The 23,904-nt window shown below is 38.8% G+C and overlaps 1 protein-coding gene across 2 annotated transcripts in view; it reads right to left on the bottom strand.

Moving 5' to 3' along the window:
• AP3S1 (adaptor related protein complex 3 subunit sigma 1) overlaps nucleotides 1-23,904 on the bottom strand; it is an 82,422-nt gene that overhangs the window by 13,825 nt on the left and 44,693 nt on the right. For both annotated transcript variants that reach the window (XM_045999357.1, XM_045999358.1), the window contains exon 4: nucleotides 16,848-16,919. In XM_045999357.1, coding sequence (XP_045855313.1) covers nucleotides 16,848-16,919 — 72 coding nt within the window. The remainder of the gene's footprint in view (nucleotides 1-16,847; nucleotides 16,920-23,904) is intronic.

Here is a 23,904-nt window from a genome sequence, read left to right as displayed (position 1 = left end):
TGGACTGAAAGAAGCAGTAGAAAACAAGGGTGTGAATTAAGAAAATAATAAAGGATACTGGTGCCTGGTCTATGTACAAGAATGATCAATGAAACTTTCTTGGTAAGAGTAAAGAAACAAAACCACAGAACTGTAAAATGGTGAATACACACTATTTGTTTTACGTTTTTACTCAAATTCCAGTTAGTATATGGTATAATATTAGTTTCAGGTATACAGTATGGTGATTCAACATTTACTTAAAACAGTTGGTGCTCATCACAAGTGTACTCCTCAATCCCTATCACCTGTTTCACCTCTCCCTCCCACCCACCCCGCCTTTGGTGACCATCAGCTTGTTCTTCATAGTCAAGACTCTAGGGCACCTCACTCAGCATTCAGTGGGGAGTCTGCTTTTCTCCCTCCCCCTGCCCCCACCCCAAATAAATAAATCTTAAAAAAAAAAAGAAGTAGGGACGCCTGGGTGGCTCAGGTGGTTAAGCGGCTGCCTTCGGCTCGGGTCATGATCCCAGCGTCCTGGGATCGAGTCCCGCATCGGGCTCCGTGCTCGGCAGGGAGCCTGCTTCTCTCTCTGTCTTTGCCTGCCACTCTGTCTGCCTGTGCTAGCTCTCGCTCTCTCTCTCTCTGACAAACAAATAAAAAAAGATAAAATCTTAAAAAAAAAAAAAAGAAGTATGTTTCTTAGGATGTACACTATTAATTACCACACACTTAAAAATGAGACATCTAGGGGTGCCTGGATGGCTCGGTGGCTTAAAGCCTCCGCCTTTGGCTCGGGTCATAATCCCAGGGTCCTGGGATTAAGCCCAGCATCGGGCTCTCTGCTTGGCGGGGAGCCTGCCTCCCCCTCTCTCTCTGTGATCTCTGTCAAATAAATAAAATCTTTTAAAAAAATGAGACATCTAGAGATTCCTCAGTCATACAGATTATTAGATGACAAATGAATGGGACAGAAAAATATCTATAATATGGTCCCACTGAGGTTTACCAAAAATAAAAAAATAAAAAAATAAAAAAAAATTACATACACGTACACACTTAGATATACCCACAAAGTTCCTGGAAAGACAAATACTTTTTAGTCATTTACCTACTGAAGGACATCTTGTTTATCTCCAAGTATGTCCAATTACGGAAAAGGTTGCTATAAACATCTGTGTGCGGGCTTTTTTGGAAGACTTATTTTCAACTCCTTTGGATAAACACCAAGGAGCATGATTGCTGGCTTATATCGTAAGAACATGTTTAGTTTTGTCAGAAACCACCACAATGTCTTCCAAAGTGGCTGCACCATTTTGCATTCCCACCAGCAATGAATCAGAGTTCCTTGCCAGCACTAGGTGTTGTCAAGTGTTCCAGATTTTGGCCATTCTAACAGGTGTATAATGGTATTTCATGGTTGTCTTAACTTTCTGCAAATATTTTTAAAGTACAGTAGTTACCTAAAGAATGCAACTGGAGGACTGAGGGAAAACAGAGATGGGTCTTTCACTTTATTATTTTTGTTTTTTTTGTTCATGTTTTGAAAACTTTTAGCATGTGCATATGTTAAAAAAACAAACAAACAAAACCTTGGTAAAAATAAAAGAGTGACCATGCAGTAATTCAGAGGAATAGTATTAAAGGCTACAGTCATGCATATACTGAATTTGTTTAAGAGGCAGCACAAAGGTGTTGGATATTTGTTAGTGATAAGACAAGCATGCCATTTTTTCCATGCATTTTTTTTCCTAAAGATTTTATTTATTTGTGAGAGAGAGAGAGAGACCGCATGTGCACAAGCAGGAGGGGCAGAAAGAGAGGGAGAAGGAGACTCTCTGCTGAGCAGGGAGCCCAACATAGGACTCGATCCCAGGACCCTGAGATCATGACCTGAGCCAAAGGCAGATGCTTAACTGACTGAGCCACCCAGGGGCCCTCCATACATATATTTTTTTAATGTTATTATTTTATTTAAATTTTTTTAAGTTTTTATTTAAATTCTTGTTAGTTAACGTACAGTGTAATACTGGTTTCGGGAGTAGAATTTTGTAATTCAACACTTAGATGTAACACCCAGTGCTTATCACAAGTGTCCTCCTTAATGCCAATCAGCCACCTAGCCCATGCCCCACCCACCTCCCCTCCAGCCACCGGTCTGTTCTCTACAGTCAAGAGTCTCTTATAGTTTGCCTCCCTTTTTCCTTCCCCTATGTCCACCTGTTTTGTTTCTTAAATTCCACATATAAGTAAAATCATATGGTATGTTTCTTTCTCTGACTTATTTCGATGAGCATAATACTTTCTAGCTGCATCCATATCGTTGCAAGTGGCAAGCTTTCATTCTCTTTGATGGCTGAGTAGTATTTCATTATATCTACACCACATCTTCTTTATCCATTCATCAGTCGATGGACACGGACTCTTTACATAATTTGGCTATTGCTGATAACGCTGCTATAATCAGTGGGGTGCATGTGTCCCTTTGAATCAGTATTTTTGTGTCCTTTGGGTAAATAACCTGGTAGTGCAATTGCTGGATCATAGGGTAGTTCTTTTTTACCATTTTGAGGAACATCCATACTGTACTCCAGAGTGCTGCACTTTCATGCATTTAAATAGTAAAAATTCTGGGATGCCTGGGTGGCTCAGTGGGTTAGGCGGCTGCCTTCGGCTCAGGTCATGATCCTAACTCCTGGGATCGAGTCCCACATCAGGCTCCTTGCTCAACAGGAGCCTGCTTCTCCCTCTGCCTCTGTCTGCCAGTCTGCCTGCCTGTGTTCTCTCTCTCTGACAAATAAATAAAATCTTTAAAAAATAAAAATAAATAGTAAAAATTCTATCTCATAGATGTGTCAGTGCAGAACTTGGAGACTTTTGCTTAATGCTACTCTAACTTATTTAAGATTAAATGGTCTCTATATTATTATTTTTTAAAGATTTTATTTTTATTTATTTGACAGACAGAGATCACAAGTAGGCAGAGAGGCAGGCAGAGAGGAGGAAGCAGGCTCCCCGCTGAGCAGAGAGCCCGATGCGGGACTTGATCCCAGGACCCTGAGATCATGACCTGAGCTGAAGGCAGAGGCTTTAACCCACTGAGCCACCCAGGCACCTGGTCTCTATATTATTATTATTTATAAAATATATTGTACATTGTGGGTATCTAATAAATATTATATACAATCTTTTCTTCAAAATTATTTATCTCAATTATCTCAAAATTCAAAAGTTACAGAACAAATCATATGGGGTTTTTAAAAGCAATTTTTACTACTCCATTTGTAAAACATGTTTATTAAATTTTTTTAAAAAGCTTTTATTTAAATTCCCATTAGTTAACATACAGTGTAGTATTAGTTTCAGGTGTACAATGTAGTGATTCAAACCTTCCAGACATTACCCAGTGCTCATCACACATGTTTATTAAATACTTAAGTAAAGGGCTTACTGGACAGCAGCAGCCTGGTTTGAGTAAAGCGTACGTAACCATTGGAAAGTAAAATGAAGACTAAATCAAACACATTTCACTTTTTAGCAGTAACAAGCCCTCTACTAGACTAAAGCAAACATAAAAAGGACAAAGAAAGGAAAGAAGGTCAAATTATACAGATTCCTTTCTACAGTCACTTGGTTTGCAGAACATAAAAGTTACTTTGCTATAACTTATGTTAGAAATGAAGTCCTCTGCACCAAGTATTACTTTGTGTAGTTCTTAGTCAAGTATTACTTTGACTATCTTAATATCTGACTATAGGGGTGGTCAAGTAATATGTGGCATATCATTCTGTTTAATTCTTCACCTAAGAATAAAGCTGATATGCATGTATTGATATGGTTCACCCAGAGACAGATGAAGGTAACAAAGCCAGGCATAGCACACTGCACAAAATAAAAACAAACCTGATGGGGCACCTGTTGGCTCAGTCATTAAGCAACTGCCTTCTGCTCAAGTCATGATTCCAGTGTCCTGGGTTCGAGCCCCGCATTCAGAGCCTGCTTCTCCCTGTCTCACTCCACCTGCTTATGTTCCCTCTCACTGTCTCTCTCAAATAAATTTTAAGAAATCTTTAAAAACAAACAAAACTCTATCACTCACTAAACCAAGAGAACTATGTATATTTAGTAGTCTAGAAGCCTACATAGCCAAATTATTAAAAGAAATTACTTTAGGGAAACAGTGTAGGATGGGGCTGAGTGTGTAAAAGGAGGGGAACAAGGTAAGAAGAACTTCAATGTTTAATCATATAGTCTTTAGTATTGTTTGACTTCTTTGTTTCTATAGAAAGATAAGTATTATTATTGTAATTTAAAAATAATAAAATATTTTACTATGGATAACAGTATAATGTTCTTTAATGGTTGTATGTCTGTCAGAGACATAAACAGACAGTCAGATATCACATATCCTCCTAAAATAACTACAAACTACTTGAGAATTGGGATAAGGGCATATTCTTCATATAACCCTGCAGAGTGTTAAGCATTAAGTATTTTGTAAAATGTGTTTTGGAAGGAACACCTGCTTTAACTTTGCTTGCAGAAAGATACCATAAGACATGATTTTTAAAAAAGATTTATTTATCTTAGAGAGTGTGTATGTGTATGCGAGTGCATGCAGGAACAGGAGAAGGGAAGGAACAGAAATCCGAAGCAGACTCTGTGCTGACTGCAGAGCCCCACACAGGGCTTGATCCCACGACCCTGAGATCACTATCCAGGCGAAACCAAGAGTGACATGCTCAACTGACTGTACCACCCAGGCGCCCAAGATACCTTTTTTTTTTTTAAGGTGAAAAATAGATTTTGTTTATTAAGAAATAAAATGGTAATTAAAAACTTTTTTTTCCTATGTCAGCTATATTTCAGTAAAAAGAGAAAAAAACCTAAAAAAACTTTTTTCTTCTACCACCAATTAGCAGTTTTGTTTTTGTAACTTTTTTTCTTTTTCTTTTTATTTGAATATTAATTAATTTTTTTCAGCGTAACAGTATTCATTGTTTTTGCACAACACCCAGTGCTCCATGCAGTACGTGCCCTCCCTATTACCCACCACCTGGTTTCCCCAACCTCCCACCCCCGCCCCTTCAAAACCCTCAGGTTGTTTTTCAGAGTCCATAGTCTCTTATGGTTCGCCTCCCCTTCCAGTTTTTTTTTTTTATACACATATAATGTATTTTTATCCCCAGGGTTACAGGTCTGTGAATCGCCAGGTTTACACACTTCACAGCACTCACGATAGCACATACCCTCCCCAATGTCCATAACCCCCTCCCCCTCTCCCAACCCCACCTCCCCCCAGCAACCCCCAGTTTGTTTTGTGAGATTAAGAGTCATTTATGGTTTGTCTCCCTCCCAATCCCATCTTGTTTCATTTCTTCTTCTCCTATCCCCCTAACCCCCCATGTTGCATCTCCACTTCCTCATATGAGGGAGATCATATGATAGTTGTCTTTCTCCGATTGACTTATTTCACTAAGCATGATCCCCTCTAGTTCCATCCACATTGTCGCAAATGGCAAGATTTCATTTCTTTTGATGGCTGCATAGTATTCCATTGTGGATATATACCACATCTTCTGTATCCATTCATCTGTTGATGGACATCTAGGTTCTTTCCATAGTTTGGCTATTGTAGACATTGCTGCTATAAACATTCCGGTACACGTGCCCCTTCGGATAACTGCGTTTGTATCTTTAGGGTAAATACCCAGTAGTGCAATTGCTGGGTCATAGGGTAGTTCTATTTTCAACATTTTGAGGAACCTCCATGCTGTTTTCCAGAGTGGTTGCACCAGCTTGCATTCCCACCAACAGTGTAGGAGGGTTCCCCTTTCTCCGCATCCTTGCCAGCATCTGTCATTTCCTGACTTGTTAATTTTAGCCATTCTGACTGGTGTGAGGTGATATCTCATTGTGGTTTTGATTTGTATTTCCCTGATGCCAAGTGATGTGGAGCACTTTTTCATGTGTCTGTTGGCCATCTGGATGTCTTCGTTGCAGAAATGTCTGTTCATGTCCTCTGTCCATTTCTTAATTGGATCGTTTGTTCTTTGGGTGTTGAGTTCCTTATAAATTTTGGATACTAGCCCTTTATCAGATATGTCGTTTCCAAATATCTTCTCCCATTCTGCCAGTTGTCTTTTGGTTTTGTTAACTGTTTCCTTTGCTGTGCAAAAGCTTTTGATCTTGATGAAATCCCAATAGTTCATTTTTGCCCTTGCTTCCCTTGCCTTTGCCGACGTTCCTAGGCAGATGTTGCTGCGGCTGAGGTCGAAGAGGTTGCGGCCTGCGTTCTCATCAAGGATTTTGATGGATTCCTTTCTCACATTGAGGTCCTTCATCCAATTTGAGTCTATTTTCGTGTGTGGTGTAAGGAAGTGGACCAATTTCATTTTTCTGCATGTGGCTGTCCAATTTTCCCAGCACCATTTATTGAAGAGGCTGTCTTTTTTCCATTGGGCATTCTTTCCTGCTTTGTCGAAGATTAGTTGACCGTAGAGTTGAGGGTCCATTTCTGGGCTCTCTATTCTGTTCCATTGATCTATGTGTCTGTTTTCGTGCCAGTACCATGCTGTCTTGATTTTGACAGCTTTGTAATAGAGCTTGAAGTCCGGAATTGTGATGCCACCAACTTTGGCTTTCTTTTTCAATATTCCTTTGGCTATTCGAGGTCTTTTCTGGTTCCATATAAATTTTAGGATTATTTGTTCCATTTCTTTGAAAAAAATGGATGGTATTTTGATAGGGATTGCATTAAATGTGTAGATTGCTTTAGGTAGCATAGACATTTTCACAATATTCATTCTTCCAATCCAGGAGCATGGAACATTTTTCCATTTCTTTGTGTCTTCCTCAATTTCTTTCATGAGTACTATATAGTTTTCTGCATATAGATTCTTAGCCTCTTTGGTTAGGTTTATTCCTAGGTATCTTATGGTTTGGGGAGCAGTTGTAAATGGGATTGACTCCTTAATTTCTCTTTCTTCTGTCTTGTTGGTGTACAGAAATGCAACTGATTTCTGTGCATTGATTTTATATCCTGACACTTTACTGAATTCCTGTACAAGTTCTAGCAGTTTTGGAGTGGAGTCTTCTGGGTTTTCCACATATAGTATCATATCATCTGCGAAGAGTGATAGTTTGACTTCTTCTTTGCTGATTTGGATGCCTTTTATTTCTTTTTGTTGTCTGATTGCTGAGGCCAGGATTTCTAGTACTATGTTGAATAGCAGTGGTGATAATGGACATCCCTGCCGTGTTCCTGACCATAACAGAAAAGCTTTCAGTTTTTCTCCATTGAGAATGATATTTGCGGTGGGTTTTTCATAGATGGCTTTGATAATATTGAGGTATGCGCCCTCTATCCTTACACTTTGAAGAGTTTTGATCAGGAAGGGATGCTGTACTTTGTCAAATGCTTTTTCAGCATCTATTGAGAGTATCATATGGTTCTTGTTCTTTCTTTTATTAATGTGTTCTATCACATTGATTGATTTGCGGATGTTGAACCAACCCTGTTGGATGTTGAACCAACCCTGCAGCCCTGGAATAAATCCCACTTGATCGTGGTGAATAATCCTTTTAATGTACTGTTGAATCCTATTGGCTAGTATTTTGGTGAGAATTTTTGCATCCGAGTTCATCAAGGATATTGGTCTGTAGTTCTCTTTTTGGGTGGGATCCTTGTCTGGTTTTGGGATCAAGGTGATACTGGCCTCATAAAATGAAGTTTTCCTTCCATTTCTATTTTTTGGAACAGTTTCAGGAGAATAGGAATGAGTTCTTCTTTAAATGTTTGGTAGAATTCCCCTGGGAGGCCGTCTGGCCCTGGGCTTTTGTTTGTTTGGAGATTTTTGATGACTGTTTCAATCTCCTTACTGGTTATGGGCCTGTTCAGGTTTTCTATTTCTTCCTGGTTCAGTTGTGGTAGTTTCTATGTCTCTAGGAATGCATCCATTTCTTCCACATTGTCAAATTTGTTGGCGTAGAGTTGCTCATAGTATGTTCTTATAATTGTATTTCTTTGGTGTTAGTTGTGATCTCTCCTCTTTCATTCATGATTTTATTTATTTGGGTCCTTTCTCTTTTCTTTTGGATGAGTCTGGCCAGGGGTTTATCAATCTTATTGATTCTTTCAAAGAACCAGCTCCTAGTTTCATTGATTTTTTCTATTGCTTTTTGGTTTCTATTTCATTGATTTCTGCTCTGATCTTTATGATTTCTCTTCTCCTGCTGGGTTTAGGGTTTCTTTCTTGTTCTGTCTCCAGCTCCTTTAGGTGTAGGGTAGGTTGTGTACTTGAGACCTTTCTTGTTTATTGAGAAAGGCTTGTGCCGCTATATATTTTCCTCTCAGGACTGCCTTTGCTGTGTCCCACAGATTTTGAACCGTTGTGTTTTCATTATCATTTATTTCCATGAATTTTTCCAATTCTTCTTTAATTTCCTGGCTGACCCATTCATTCTTTAGAAGGATGCTGTTTAGTCTCCATGTATTTGGGTTCTTTCCAAATTTCCTCTTGTGATTTGAGTTCTAGCTTCAGAGCACTGTAGTCTGAAAATATGCAGGGAATGATCCTAATCTTTTGATACCGGTTGAGACCTGATTTAGGTCCCAGGATGTGATCTATTCTGGAGAATGTTCTATGTGCACTAGAGAAGAATGTGTATTCTGTTGCTTTGGGATGAAATGTTCTGAATATATCTGTGATGTCCATCTGGTACAGTGTGTCATTTAAGGCCTTTTATTTCCTCGTTGATCTTTTGCTTGGATGATCTGTCCATTTCAGTGAGGGGAGTGTTCAAGTCCCCTACTATTATTGTATTATTATTGATGTTTCTTTGATTTTGTTATTAATTGGTTTATATAATTGGCTGCTCCCACGTTAGGGGCATAGATATTTAAAATTGTTAGATCTTCTTGTTGGACAGACCCTTTGAGTATGATATAGTGTCCTTCCTCATCTCTTAATAGTCTTTGGCTTAAAATCTAATTGATCTGATATAAGGATTACCACCCCAGCTTTCTTCTGATGCCCATTAGCATGGTAAATTGTTTTCCACCCTCTCACTTAAAATCTGGAGGTGTCTTCGCATCTAAAATGAGTTTCTTGTAGGCAACATACTGATGGGTTTTGTTTTTTTATCCATTCTGATACCTTGTGTCTTTTGATTGGGGCATTTAGCCCATTAACATTCAGGGTAACTATTGAGAGATATGAATTTAGTGCCATTGTATTGCCTGTAAGGTGAGTGTTACTGTATATTGATTGTCTCTGTACCTTTCTGATCTACTACTTTTAGGCTCTCTCTTTGCTTAGAGGACCCCTTTCAATATTTTCTGTAGAGCTGGTTTGGTGTTTGCAAATTCTTTCAGTTTTTGTTTGTCCTGGAAGCTTTTTATCTCTCCTTCTATTTTCAATGATAGCCTAGCTGGATAGAGTATTCGTGGCTGCATGTTTTTCTCGTTTAGTGCTCTGAATATATCATGCCAGCTCTTTCTGGCCTGCCAGGTCTCTGTGCGTAAGTCTGCTGCCAATCTAATATTTTTACCATTGTATGTTACAGACTTCTTTTCCTGGGCTGCTTTCAGGATTTTCTCTTTGTCACTAAGACTTATAAAGTTTATTATTAGGTGACGAGGTGTGGACCTATTCTTGTTGATTTTGAGGGGGGTTCTCTGCATCTCCTGGATTTTGATGCTTGTTCCCTTTGCCATATTAGAGAAATTCTCTCCAATAATTCTCTCCAATAGACCTTCTGCTCCCCTCTCTCTTTCTTCTTCTTCTGGAATCTCAATTATTCTAATGTTGTTTTGTCTTATGGTGTCACTTATCTCTCGAATTCTCCCCTCGTGGTCCAGTAGCCGTTTGTCCCTCTTTTGCTCAGCTTCTTTATTCTCTGTCATTTGGTCTTCTATATCACTAATTCTTTCTTCTGCCTCATTTATCCTAGCAGTGAGAGCCTCCATTTTTTATTGCACCTCATTAATAGCTTTTTTGATTTCAACTTGGTTAGATTTTAGTTCTTTAATTTCTCCAGAAAAGGCTTTTATATCACCAGAGAGTGTTTCTCTAATATCTTTCATGCCTTTTTCGAGCCCGGCTAGAACGTTCAGAATCGTCATTCTGAACTCTTGATCTGACATATTACCAATGTCGGTGTTGATTAGGTCCCTAGCCTTTGGTACTGCCTCTTGTTCTTTTGTTTGTGGTGATTTTTTCCGCCTTGTCATTTTGTCCAGATAAGAGGATATGAAGGATCAAATAAAATACTAAAAGGGTGGCAAAGACACCAGAAAAATGCGCTGTAACCAAATCAGAAGAGACCACAAATTGTGGGGGGGAGGAAGGGGATAAAAAGAGGTTCAGAAAAAAAAAGAAAAAAATTTAAAAAATAAAACAAATAAAAAACATAAAAAAGAAAGAAAAAATATATATATTTAGATTAACTAGTCAAAAAACGTTAAAAAAAGAAAAGGGTAAAAGTTTTTAAAAATTTAGCAGAAGAAGAAAAAAGAAAGAAAAAAAAATTGAAGAAAGAAAAAAAAAATTGAATTAACCGCAAGACTAAAGAATCATGGGGAGAAAGCCATGAGTTTCGTGCTTTGCTTTCTCATCCTCTGGAATTCCGCTGCTGTCTTAGGAATTGAACCTGCTTTCCTTGATAGATGAACTTCGTCCTGGCTGGATATTTTGTTGTTCTTTTGGGGGAGGGGCCTGTTGTAGTGACTCTCAAGTGTCTTTGCCCAGGCGGAATTGCACCACCCTTACCTGGGCCGGACTAAGTAATCCGCTCAGGTTTGCTTTTGGGAGCTTCTGTTCCCTGAACGCTTTCCATAGAGTTCCAGAGGACGGGAATGAAAATGGCGGCCTCCTAGTCTCCGGCCCGGAGGAGCCGAGAGCCCAGGGCCCCACTCTTCAGTGCGCCCCCAGAGGACAGCACCCAATCACTCCCGTATCCCCAGCCTCCAGCCGTGCTCCGAGCTCACCCAGCCCACGACCGGTTCAAGGTAACCCTGAGCTGAGAGTTCAGTCCTCGGCTCTGTCTCTGTAGCCGGCTTCTCCGTTTTAACACTTGTGAGCTCTGCGACACTCCGACACCCCCGATCCTTCTGTGACCCTGCGGGACCTGGGGCCATGCTGACCCCGCGTGGGCTTCACCCCAGTTTAGCCTCTGGAGCAATGTCCCTCAGTGGAACAGACTTTTAAAAGTCCTGATTTTGTGCTCCGTTGCTCCACCGCTTGCGGGGAGCCGGCCCCTCCCCCCGCGGTCTATCTTCCCGTCGTTTTAGATTCACTTCTCCACCAGTCCTACCTTTCAGAAAGTGGTTGATTTTCTGTTTCTAGAATTGCTGTTCTTCTTCTCTTCGCTCTCCCGTTGGATTTGTAGGTGTTTGCAATGTTTAGATAAGCTATTGAGCTGATCTCCTGCTACCTGATGTAGTCTCAGCCTGCTACTTCTCTGCCATCTTGACTTCTCCCCCAAGATACCATTTTTTAATTATTAAGAATAGCCACTTATGATGAAATGATCAATTATTTTATTTTTTTCAACACAGGTTCTTGCTGGCTGTTTTTCTCTGTGTGTGTTTTTTAGATTTATTTGAGAGAGAAAAAGAGTGAGCGAGAGTGAGGGGAGAGATAAGGGAGATGGAGAGAATCTCAAGCAGATTCCTTGCTGAGCATGGCTTCCCACGTGGGGCTCCATCTCATGACCCTGAGATCACGACCTTAGCTGAAATCAAGAGCTGGACACTTAAGTGACTGAGCCATCCAGTTCCCCCAATGATCAACTATTTTAAATTATGTTAGAGAAGTTCAATTTATATACTTCTGTTGGTCATGTTGTTGTTACTAATTTGATAATAAAATTTTAATATACATATTTGCTAATAAAAATTTTAAACAATGTACCTAAAGTAATCTATTAATACGTGTATTTATAATTCTAATTGCTGTAAAAAGATCTCTCTTCACATTTTGGTATTATACTCTTCAAGTCTAAGCTACAACTGATTATTTAAGAAACTATTATTGTGGGGCACCTGGGTGGCTCAGTGGGTTAAGCCTTCAGCTCAGGTCATGATCTCAGGGTCCTAGGATCGAGCCCCGCATCAGGGTCTCCACTCAGCAGGGAGCCTGCCTACCCCTCTCTCTCTGCCTGCCTCTTTGCCTATTTGTAATGTGTTTGTCTCTCTCTTTCTCTCTCTGTCAAATAAGTAAATAAAATCTTTAACTTTAAAAAAAAAGAAACAATTATTTTACATACTACTGAAAAGGAAAAATACTGGCAATCAAATTATGACAAGCTATAGAATGTAACATGAATCCCAATCTCAAAAGTGTTACTATGTGAGAGAAAGCTGTAATCTTAGAATCTGTGAAATACGGTATTTTCTCATCATTTTTAGCCCCACACAGGTTGCTAAATAAAATAAGAGCTATAATGAAGAAAAACTTAAATAAAAAAATGACTGTTTGGGGGGGTTTACTGGTGTCAGTGCTAACATTAAAGAAAAAAAGCTTAGCTTCAGAAATAGATCCTCTCAAAAGATACAATTTCTTTAAATCTTTAAAATGTTTTTAAATTTTGCTATAATTATTCTCCAAAGGGATATCTGACATATCAAAGTGTTATTCATCTTAAAGTGTTTGTTAAGAAAATAGTCAGTTTTAGAGTCTTCTGGTTAATATTATCTTAAGACTGAGTCAGTTGAGCAAGTTCTGCTGCTAAAGAGTACTATCCCCCCCAAATTACTGATTTCTTTCCTAGTATGTTGTCAAAATCACATGTCATTATATCTATATATCAATACAATATATATATCATGAAAGAAAATCCTAAAGTATGACAATTTTGAAAATAATTCGGAAAGGAATCGGGAGTATATTTTGTTAGTTTATCAAAATTTTGATATAATTTTTAAGATAAAAATAGAAAGTATATAACATATTAATAATAATGAAGACATTTGTTAATTGCCGACCTATGAAAAGCAACAGGGATAAAGTAAATTCAAGGCAGTAAGTAAGAGTAGATCTATTTTGGCACACAATGCATTTTATAAGAGCACTGAATATGAGTGTTTCAAAATCTGAAAATTCAAAAGAGTCAAGTCTGATTAAAAAACTAGAAAGCTGTTCTACTTTCTATTCTATAATCTGGGCTGAGTATCAAGAAATCCCTTTTTAAAGCTGCTTATTATAAAAGTCAAAGTTGCTCATTAAAAGATCTGATTTTTCCATTCCTGGTTTATGTGTTACTGGTGACTTGTATTTTAATGCTACAAATTCTTTTCATATTAATTCCACAAGTGCTTTAACAGTCAATGTTCTTTCATCCTTACCCACTAGTTTACATCTTTCTTTGTTCTTCCCTCTTTAACTCATCACTTCTTATATCTCACATTTCCTTCTATGTAATGTACCTTCTTTTAGAATTTCCTTTAGTAAAGGCTTGCTGGTAGCAAATTCTCCCATTATTTTTCTCTGACAATTGTTGTAAGGTACTTTTTTTGACTTGAGAATTACAGTTGGACAGTTATTTTCTTTCAAAACTAGGTCTTCTAATTTCTGTGGTTGCTATTGAGAAATCATTTCCCCATTTTATCACTGCTCTTGTGAAGGTAATGTTTCTTTTATTACTGCATCCAGAAATAAAACTGGCATATCAAAAATGATATTTTAAGAGCTCTTTCTCTGCTCTTCAACTGTATTATCATGAGTCTAAATGTAAATTTATTTTTATTTATTCTGCTTATGATTCTTTTATCTGTATATTAGTATCTTTCTTTAATTCTGGCAAATTCCCAGCTATTAGATACCCAGATATTATAAATATGCCTTGTTCGTTCTCTCTTCTTCTGAAAATAAGAACAAATGTTTATTAGGCCTTTCTTGCTGTATCTTTCCTGACCTGTAAACCATCTTCCATATTTTCATTCTTGCTTATCTTTTTTTTCCCAATTTTTAAAAAGATTTTATTTATTTATTTGACAAACAGAGAGATCACAAGTAGGCAGAGAGGCAGGCAGAGGGAGCGGGTGGGAAGCAGGCTCTCCGATGAGCAGAGAGCCTGGTGCAGGGCTCAAACCCAGGACCCTGAGATCACGACCTGAGCCGAATGCAGAGGCTTAACCCACTGCGCCATCCAGGTGCCCCTTGCTTGTGTTTTTATCCTCCATTATGGACAACAGGTTCTATCTTTCCTTCTATTCAGATATGTATAACCTACATTTACATATATATTCACATAAACTGGAATTTTCCATTTTGACATTTTTTTGTCTTTGAGAAATCCTACTGAGTTGTTTTTCAAATCATCTGTAATGTTTTTTGTTTAATACTTTATTCATTGCAAATTTTTATCAGGATTGACTTTCTAACAACTTGCTCAGTCAAGGAGGGCAGGGGCTGGTGTGTCTGGGGCCAAGCTTTTGGCTGGTGCTGCATGTCTGGGACACTGGCATGTCTGGAATTAAGCTTTCCAATGGCCCAGCTAGGAGTTTGGCTAAAGAAAGGAAGAATTGAGCAAATAAATAAATGTGTCAGGAATAATGAGAACAAAAAGAGTGAGAATAATCAGAATAATCATTTACGGTCAGAGTAGCAAGTTGCAAATAAGGAGAAGGCTAGAATACATTCTGTAGTGCTGCACTACACTCCAAGGTACTATGAAGAACTCAATGATTTCTGAAATATATACAAGATATAGAAAGAGGTTGGGGGTGCATGTGCACGTGCACACACACACACACACACACACACACACACACAGCCCTACATCTATTTCCCAGCTTGGCTCAGAGAACCAGGAATACTATTACTCTGGTAGCAATGAGCAAATATAGTAATAAGATTGTCATTTCTAAAAAAAAAAAAAAAAAAAAAAGATTGTCATTTCTAAACATCATTATCCATGAGAAAGAACCAGGGTTCCTTAAAGAAATAGCTGACTCGGGGTGCTTAACTGACTGAGCCACCCAGGTACCCTGAACAATCTTTTTTTTTTTTATTTATTTTGTTTTATTTTTAAGATTTTATTTATTTGAGAGAGAGTGAGAGACAGTGCGAGCAATCACAAGCAGGGGAAGAGGCAGAGGGAGGATGGGAAGGGAGAAGCAGGCTCCCCACTGAGCAGGGAGCTGGACATGGCGCTCCATCCCAGGACCTGGAGATTACGACCTGGGCCAAAGACAGATGCTTAACCGACTGAGCCACCCTGGTGCACCTGAACGGTCATTCTAAAAAGACCTTTATAAAATATTTTAATCCCGTACCAAAACATAATTTTGAATACTGCAAACCCTAATGCCTAAAAATAACAGAAGTCTTTAAAAGTGTGAAAAAGCATAAGATACGATAATGTGAGAAAAGCAGTAGAAAACTCAAAATAGATTCTTAAAAATATCAAATTTAAGTTCTCTGTCCAAAATGAGTTAAGACATAAAATCAAATCATTTAGTAAATGAGAACTATGATCCAGAGGACTGGCCAATAATAAAGGCATTGTTTTGATGGCTCACAAATAATAAAATGCATTCCTTCCTTGCACTGCATCTTGACCATGCTAGCAGTTACATCAACTCTATGCATCTGCCAAGACTTAGTTATAACTGTATGCTCAAAACTGCTGAATTCTAACATGTATAAATTATACTTCAATAAAGCTGATTTTTAAAAAAAATCACATGTTCTGCTAAAATTTTCAGCATATTATTTGACTATTTTATTCAATGGCTTACTCATTCCAAAACAATCCATTACATTACATAAACTTAATACAGAAAAAAATCTGTATATGTGGATGCTCTTCTTCCAAAATTCCTTATCACCAGTACCCAGTAATACTGGCTAGAAAGTTCAGTCACCCTTCCCTCCTCTCACCTCCAGCTTTCAGCAGACCATTACATCCTGTCAAGTCACTTTTTTTCATCACTACTATAATGCTTTAGTTCACTTCTTTCTGGACTACTGCAAAAGACTCCTAATTGATATCCTTGTCTTTAATCTCCTCCTACCAATCCAATCTTCATAATGTAGAAAAAAAAATGATCTGGCAAAAAACAAACACAAACAAAAAAAAACACCCCACTGATGTTCAACAAAGCAAAAATAAATGCCAATAAACACTTGATTTAAAATATTAAAGTGCTTCAGAACAAAGTCTAAAATTCATGACACTGGGTGCCTGGGTGACTTGGTCAGTTGAGGGTCCGACTCTTGTTTTCAGTTCAGGTCATGATCTCGGGGTCTTGAGATCAAGCCCTTGTCGGGTTCCACACTCAGTGTGGACTCTGCTTGTCCCTCTCCCTCCCCAAGACTGTGCATGTGCTCACTGCTCGCTCACACACGTGTTCTCTTTCCCCCTCTAAAATAAATAAATAAAATCTAAATAAAACAAAACAAAACAAAACCTGTCCCACTGAAGGCAATTTATAGGCCACCTGATCAATATCAATTCCCCCTCCAAAGCCTGTATTTTCTTCCACTGCCTCTACAGCCATCCTCCATTTCTGACAGTGAAATACCTACAATCCTTACAAAATCCAACTTCAATGTAATTTCCTCCATTCACACTCTCCCAGGCAAAGGCAGGTAGGTCAGCTCTGTTCCCATGAACACTGAACACACTGCTCCTTATTAATGCCACTGTTTCGTCCTCTAGATGTGGATCTTCTGGGCAGGGTCTGAATCTTCACCAGACACAGTGCCTGGCTCATAGCAAAAATAATTTATGACTTATACTAAATAAATAAAGGAATAAAAATAGTATTATTTGCTAAATCCATTTTTACCTTGAGAAATACAAATTACCACTTTTTTCTCAGATAAAAAGTTTAGAAGATTTGATAATATAGAAAGTACCTTGTCTACATGGAAAATTAAATCCAGTTCACAGACATTTTCAAAACACTTGTCTAATGTTTCCACAAATACCTGAAGAAAAAGAAAAGAAAAGAAAAAAAGGTTAAATGCTCTTGAGAACTGTATAAATTCATTCAAACCTATCATCTAGAAAGGAAACAATTCTTAATTGTGAACTAACACTTCTAATCTATTATCGTATTTCTGTTTTAAATCAGATATTGTATTAAGTATAACAGGAGTAATTATTCTTCATGATAATTACATTTTGGTACATTAACATACAAAACAAAATAAACTTTGCTGAAAATAACTAAGAACTAGAAATTCTTAGCACCATTACTTTAAAAAACACTGAAACATACTCAAACAGGCTCCTTATCTTCATGTGAGGAGGAAAAAAAAGCTTATTGGAAATATTCAGGATAGATGCACGCAGTCCAAGAACCTACCACATCTAATGCTTTTAATTAGCAATTCAGTGTAAAAGCTCACTCAAAATTATTTATGGAAAGAGCAAAGACTTTGGAATCAGCCTTACCTGGGTTCAAACTCTGGCTTCAATACCATGCAGGGCCTTATATGGGAAAGGGTTAACTCAGCAGGCACGGGATGCTCAAAACCTAAACCTTCCCCCCAGATGGCCTGTTCATATACGAGGCGTGGGCTCGCTCCTGAGAACCGAGCTCCGAACTCTTGCAAAGTTCTGTCTGATAAGAGTGTTTGGCATGCCTGAGTCCTTGGGCAGCACCAAATACCAGTCTGAGCAGAGTTTATGCTAACAGTGTGATTTAGGATGAACATCTCCTTTTCTCTGAGGTTCTCGAGTTGAAGTAAGCAAGCAAGGTCAGTCACAATGGTGACATATACATGCCTATATGGCTGACCACCAACAAAAGTCCTGGGCACACAGGCTGGGGGAGTGGCCCTGATTGTGAGCACACTGTACACTTCGCCACATGTCATTTCTGGGGGAATTAAACATATCTTGTGTGACTCCACTGGGCAGGGACACCTTGAAGCCTGCCTTTGGTTTTCTCCAGACAACCCCTCATGGGCTTTGATTATCTTGCCATTTATTATCACTGTAATAAACCCAAACTATGAGCACAGCAACTTCTGAGCCCTGTGAATCCTAGTGGCTCAGTGAGACGGTCTTGAAGACCCCTGACATAAGCTTTCAAAACTTAATCTCTTAAATTCCACCTTGCATAGGTTGTCACTATCTCTTCTATGCCTACCGCCCTTCTCAAAGTTAACTGTCAGACAAAGTGACCACACAATTTAGCAGACAAACTGGGGCATGAAGAGTAAAAGGGAGCAGTTAAGATTGTGTAATTATTATAATAGTATGCAATGGTATCATAATCTCGTAACAGCCTGGAACAAAAGATGCAAAGCAGGGCTTTTCCTAGCAAACTGAAGTGTACGCTTACTCTATTCACAGGTGACCCTACAGGACCAAGAATAAAATGGAAACAGCAGGCTTCTTGCTACACTGGTCCTACCTCAGGCCAATTTATACAGATCCCCCAGTCCAAGGTTCCTTCCACCAGTGCAGAAGTGTAAGACACGTGAAACAACATCAACACTATAAGGCCATAATCAGTATTGTCTTAGACCAGGGGTTGGCAAGTTTCCTCTGCAAGGGGTCAGACAGTAAATATGTTAGCTTTGTGGGCAACAAAAAGCAGCTGTAGATAATAAACAAGGCACATAGCTCTACTCCAATAAAACTTAACAAAAAGGTGTAGGAGGCTGGATTTGACCTGCTGTCATCTGCTGCTCCCTGGCTTAGAGTAAAGTCACTAGGAAAAATAAAAGGTCTGTAAGTAACCAAAAATATATAGTTTTATTCAGTGATTTCATTCATGAGAAGGCAAGTTCTTCAGATGACCAACTGTGGAGCACACAAAAGTCAGCCTCAAGGGAGTTTCTAGTTTAGTTCAATTCTGAGGTAGGTGGAAAGTACATAACAGCCACTCAAACTCCCAACTTTATCTATTTCTCCTCAAGGCCTTGATGACGTGCACACTGGAATGATTCCACTCAGTCTACTTGAAACTAATTCAGATCAAATTCAGATCATTTCCTTCTTGTTAAAACAGACTCTTGTTATAAGCACTGAATGGGATTATGCTGTTAGAGCACAGAGTTGAACAAGCTTAACAAATATTAACTTCTGAGGGAAAGAAAGAATGTGAGAAGAAGAAAAAACCTTTCCCACTGAAAATGAAGAAGACACTTGTTTAAGTTGGACATGGTCTGATTTCCAATTTGTAACATCACAGTTAAATAACATACGGAAAGTAAAGCCATTTAAGTTCGGCACCCCCTTCAGAAAATTTTTACTAAAGTATAACCTACATAAAGAGAAGTACACAAATCACAACAAAGTATAATCTGATGAATTCACAAAGTAAATACATCCGTGTAACCAACACCCAAATCAAGTGTCAGAATAGCACCAGCACACGAGAAGCCCCTCATACTCCATTAGCCACCATCACTATCATAGGTAACCACTACCCTGCTCTCTAACACTATAGGTATGTTCTACCTATTTCTGAACTATAATTAAATGAACTCACACAGTATATAATCTTTTGTGAGTTGCATCTTTTAGTCATCATTATTTTTGTGAGATTCATTTATTACATAATACAAAAGCCGATTCATTCTCATTTACAGTATGCAATTGTACGAATATACCACAATGTATTTACCTGTAGAGTTTGGGTTTTTTCCAGTACAAGGTCATTTTAGTACTGCTAAGCATACTTGTATCCATGTCTATTACTGAATGTATGCACAAATACCTACCCAATGCATGCAGAGGAGAACTGTGGGATCACAGAGGAGCAAATATTCAGCTTGAGCAGATAGCACCAAACAGGTATTTTCTTTTTTTTAAAGATTTATTTATTTACCTTGGAGAGAGAGCAAGCGAGTTGGGAGAGGGGCAGAGAAAGAGAGTCCTCAAGCCGATTCCCCACTGAGCAGGGAGCTGGAGGACACAGGGCTCGATCCCAGGATCCTATGACCCTGAGATCATGAGCTGAGCCAAAACCAAGAGTCAGGCACCCAACCAAATGAGCCACCGAGGTGCCCCTACCAACAGATTTTCAAAGTAATTATAAAACGTCATACTCCAGGGACGCCTGGGTGGCTCAGTTGGTTAAGCCGCTGCCTTGGGCTCAGGTCGTGATCCCAGGGTCCTGGGATCAAGTCCTGCATCAGGCTCCTTGCTCAGCAGGGAGCCTGCTTCTCTCTTAGCCTCTGCCTGCCACTCTGCCAGCTTGTGCGCACGCACTCGCTCGCACGTTCTCTTCCTCTCTGACAAATAAATTAATTAAAAAAAAAAACTTCATACTCCAAACAGCAGTACGTGAGAATTCCAAAAATTATGCATCTTTGTTAGCACTTTATGTTGTCAATCTTTTATCCATTTATCAATTTATCAATCATTTTAACCATTCTTATGTGTGTGTGTGGTGGTATGTCATTATAATATCAATTTGATTGTCCCTGATGGCTAATAAAACTGAGCACTGTTTCAAGTTTATCAGCCATTTGGAGAGCTTTCTTCAGGATGTCCATTCAAGACTTCTGCTCATTTTTGGACCAGTCTGTCCTTTCCTTCTTGTATCTAGAACTTATTCACATATTCTAGATACAACCCTGTCATCTATATGTATTACACCCATCTTCTCCTGTTTTGTGGCCTACCTTTTTATTCTCCTAGCAATATTCTTGGAAGTTTTAATTTTCAGTATTTTCCAATTAACACCACTTTTCTTTAAGGTTAATCTTTTTTTAAATGTCCAATTTAAGAAATCTTTGCCTACAGCAATGCTAGGAAGATATTATCCCAGGAAAAAACAAAAGCCTTATTGTTTTATTTCTCATGTTTGAACTGAATCTAGTGGAAATATGGTGTGAGTTGGTCTTCTTTAATTTAAAATCATGATTAGGGGTGCTTGGCTGGCTCAGCTGGTATGGCATGTGACTCTCAGGGTCATGAGTTCAAGCCCCACGTGGGCATGGAGCCTACTTAAAATAAAAAAATAAATAGGGGCGCCTGGGTGGCTCAGTGGATTAAGCCGCTGCCTTCGGCTCAGGTCATGATCTCAGGGCCCTGGGATCGAGCCCCGCGTCGGGCTCTCTGCTCCGCAGGGAGCCTGCTTCCTCCTCTCTCTCTGCCTGCCTCTCTGCCTACTTGTGATCTCTCTCTCTGTCAAATAAACAAAATAAAATCTTAAAAAAAAATAAAAATAAATAAATAAATAAATAAATAAATAAAGTCATCATTAGACTTACTCATCAGAATAAAGTTTCTAGTATGCCTTTACTTTTCCACGGTTACTTCTTCCAAACCCATTGGTTTGATTATCCATGTATGATAGTTACACATTCTTTTTAACCATCAGAAGATGACTATCTTGGTGAAAATGCTGTCTAAATAATTTCCTGTCACTTATGAATAGTTATAAAAGATCAGTGGAATCCAGTGAATCAATATGCAGATGATGCTGGGCGAAGTGAAAAAGAAATTCCCTCCGTAGCTTTAAGCATACCACTGGTGAACCATGGAGTGGCAAAAAAAAAATATGGGCTGCCAAAGAGAAAGTATGGTCAAGTACCGAGGAAACCAGAAAGACCTAGCTTCAAATGCCTACTCTGCTGCTACCTAGCTACATGAGCTTGAGCATCATTAACTCCTCCAGATATCAGAACTATAAAATAGTGATAAAAATACCTACCTTTCTGGATTATCTTACAGATTTAGTTAAATAATTTACGGGCGTCTGAGTGGCATCAGTTAAGCATCTGCCTTCAGCTCAGGTCATGATCTCAGGGTCCTGGGATAGGGTCCAGGGATAAAGTCCTGGGATTGAACCCCAAGTTGAGTTGGGCTCCCTGCTCAGCAGGGAATCTGCTTGTCTCTCTTCATCTCCCCCTCCCTCAGCTCGTTTGTGTGTGCACCTGCATGCTTCTCTCTCTCAAATTAAAAAAAAAAAAATTTAGATAAAGTGCCCAAAACACATCTAATAAAAGGGAACCAGTACTGTTCATCTGGCTGTTCAAAAACATGCAAGTATTGGGCACCTGAGTGGCTCAGTTGGTTAAGCATCTGCCTTTGGCTCAGGTCATGATGCCAGGGTCCTGGGATTGAGCCCCACATCGGGCTCTCTGCTCAGCTGGGAGCCAGCTTCCCCCTTTCTCTCTGCTTCCCTCTCTGTCTACTTGTGATCTCTGTCTGTCAAATAAATAAATAAAATCTTTAAAAAAATAATAAATTCATATGTGTGTGTGTGTGTGTGTATATATATATATATATATATATATATATATATATGAATTCTAATGTTGCCTATATTTAAACCAGAACAGTATCATCTTTGGAAAATGTAAATACTTAAAAAAGGGGGGGAGGGTCCTGCAGCAAAATGTCATAACTACATGTTCTTAATTAAGGAAAAGAATTCTTAAGATTTTTTTAAAAGGAATTCTTAAGATTTAAAACTTTCAAATGCTAAGTTTGGTCTAAAAAAATCAAAACCCTCTGCAAAAAGTTCCCCCTGGGGGCCTGGCTGGCTCAGTGACAGAGCAACTCCTGATCTCAGGGTTGTTAGTTCAATCCCCAATGTTTGGTGTAGAGTTTCCTTAAAAAACAGGAAAAAAAAAAAAAAAACCTTTAAAAAAAAGTTTCTACTAGTTTTCTTTCAATTTAGCAAAAATTCTTCATGTAATTTGAAATCCAGAGCCTTGTAGATAGATAAACATACTGATATGCATATGGACAAGGCCAAGAGAAAACTAGTAATCTACAAACTAAAGAAATTAAGAAAACCAAATTAAAGGACCTATAGGGCTCTTACAAGAACAAAAGGTAATAATAAAGTTGCTGTTACATTATATTTCACAAAAAGAAAGATAAAAAGAGCAAAGCACTAAAGGTGAGTGACATGGTAAACAGCACTCTCTTACGTTTCAGTTTAAAAATGATAGAAAGTTCAGGGGCACCTGGGTAGCTCAGTTGTTAGGTGTCTGACTCTTCATTTCACTCAAGGAATGATCTCAGGGTCCTGAGATGCAACCCCACGTTGGGCTCCGAGCTCAGCGGGGAATCTGCTCCAGATTCTCTCCCTCTGCCCCTCCTCCCTACTCCACACACTCTCTCTCTAAAATAAATAAATAAATCTTTGAAAGAAGATATAAAATTTAAAGTCAATTTCAATATAACAGTAATCTACTAAGGAGCAACTGATTAACCTCTGGCCTCCAGAAATCCAAGGGTTAATGGGAAAAATAAATTTACTAAGAAAATTATATATATATATATTTTAAATATTTTATTTATTTGACAGAGAGAAATCACAACTAGGCAGAGAGGCAGGCAGAGAGAGAGGAGTGATCTTCCCCCCCCCCCCCCCCCCCGCCCCCGGCCCAAAAAAAAAGCCACATCCACATATAAACAATCTCCCTTCCCAGTGCCTTTCTTTCTTTTTTCTTTTTAAAGATTTTATTTATTTATTTGACAGAGAGAGAGAGAGATCACAAGTAGGCAGAGAGGCAGGCAGAGAGAGGAGGAAGCAGGCTCCCCGCGGAGCAGAGAGCCCGATGCGGGGCTCAATCCCAGGACCCTGAGATCATGACCCGAGCTGAAGGCAGCAGCTTAATCCACTGAGCCACCCAGGCGCCCCTCCCAGTGCCTTTCTAACAACAAAATGTTCTTCTGTTTCCTTTATCTTTAATTACAGATCTGTGCTTCTGGGCCACAAAGGTAACAGGAATCTGTCAAGAGGCAGCTTAGTATTTAACAGTGCTTAATACTTAAGGGCACAGGCTTTAGTAAGCATGTCTCTATTAAAATTCCAGCTTAGCCTCTATGAAATCTAGGGCATGTTGTTTCACTCTAAGCCTCTGTTTCTTCATTTGGGCATAATAATAATGGTATCTTTGGCAAAGAGTTGTTTATTGATTAAACTAATACACATCAAGGCCTTAAAACAATGTTTCCCCCTGGGGCACCTGGGTGGCTCAGTGGGTTAAG

Source organism: Meles meles, chromosome 3 (assembly GCF_922984935.1).
Source record: "Meles meles chromosome 3, mMelMel3.1 paternal haplotype, whole genome shotgun sequence".
Taxonomy (NCBI): domain Eukaryota; kingdom Metazoa; phylum Chordata; class Mammalia; order Carnivora; family Mustelidae; genus Meles; species Meles meles.
This window is presented reverse-complemented; position numbering and strand designations above follow the sequence as displayed.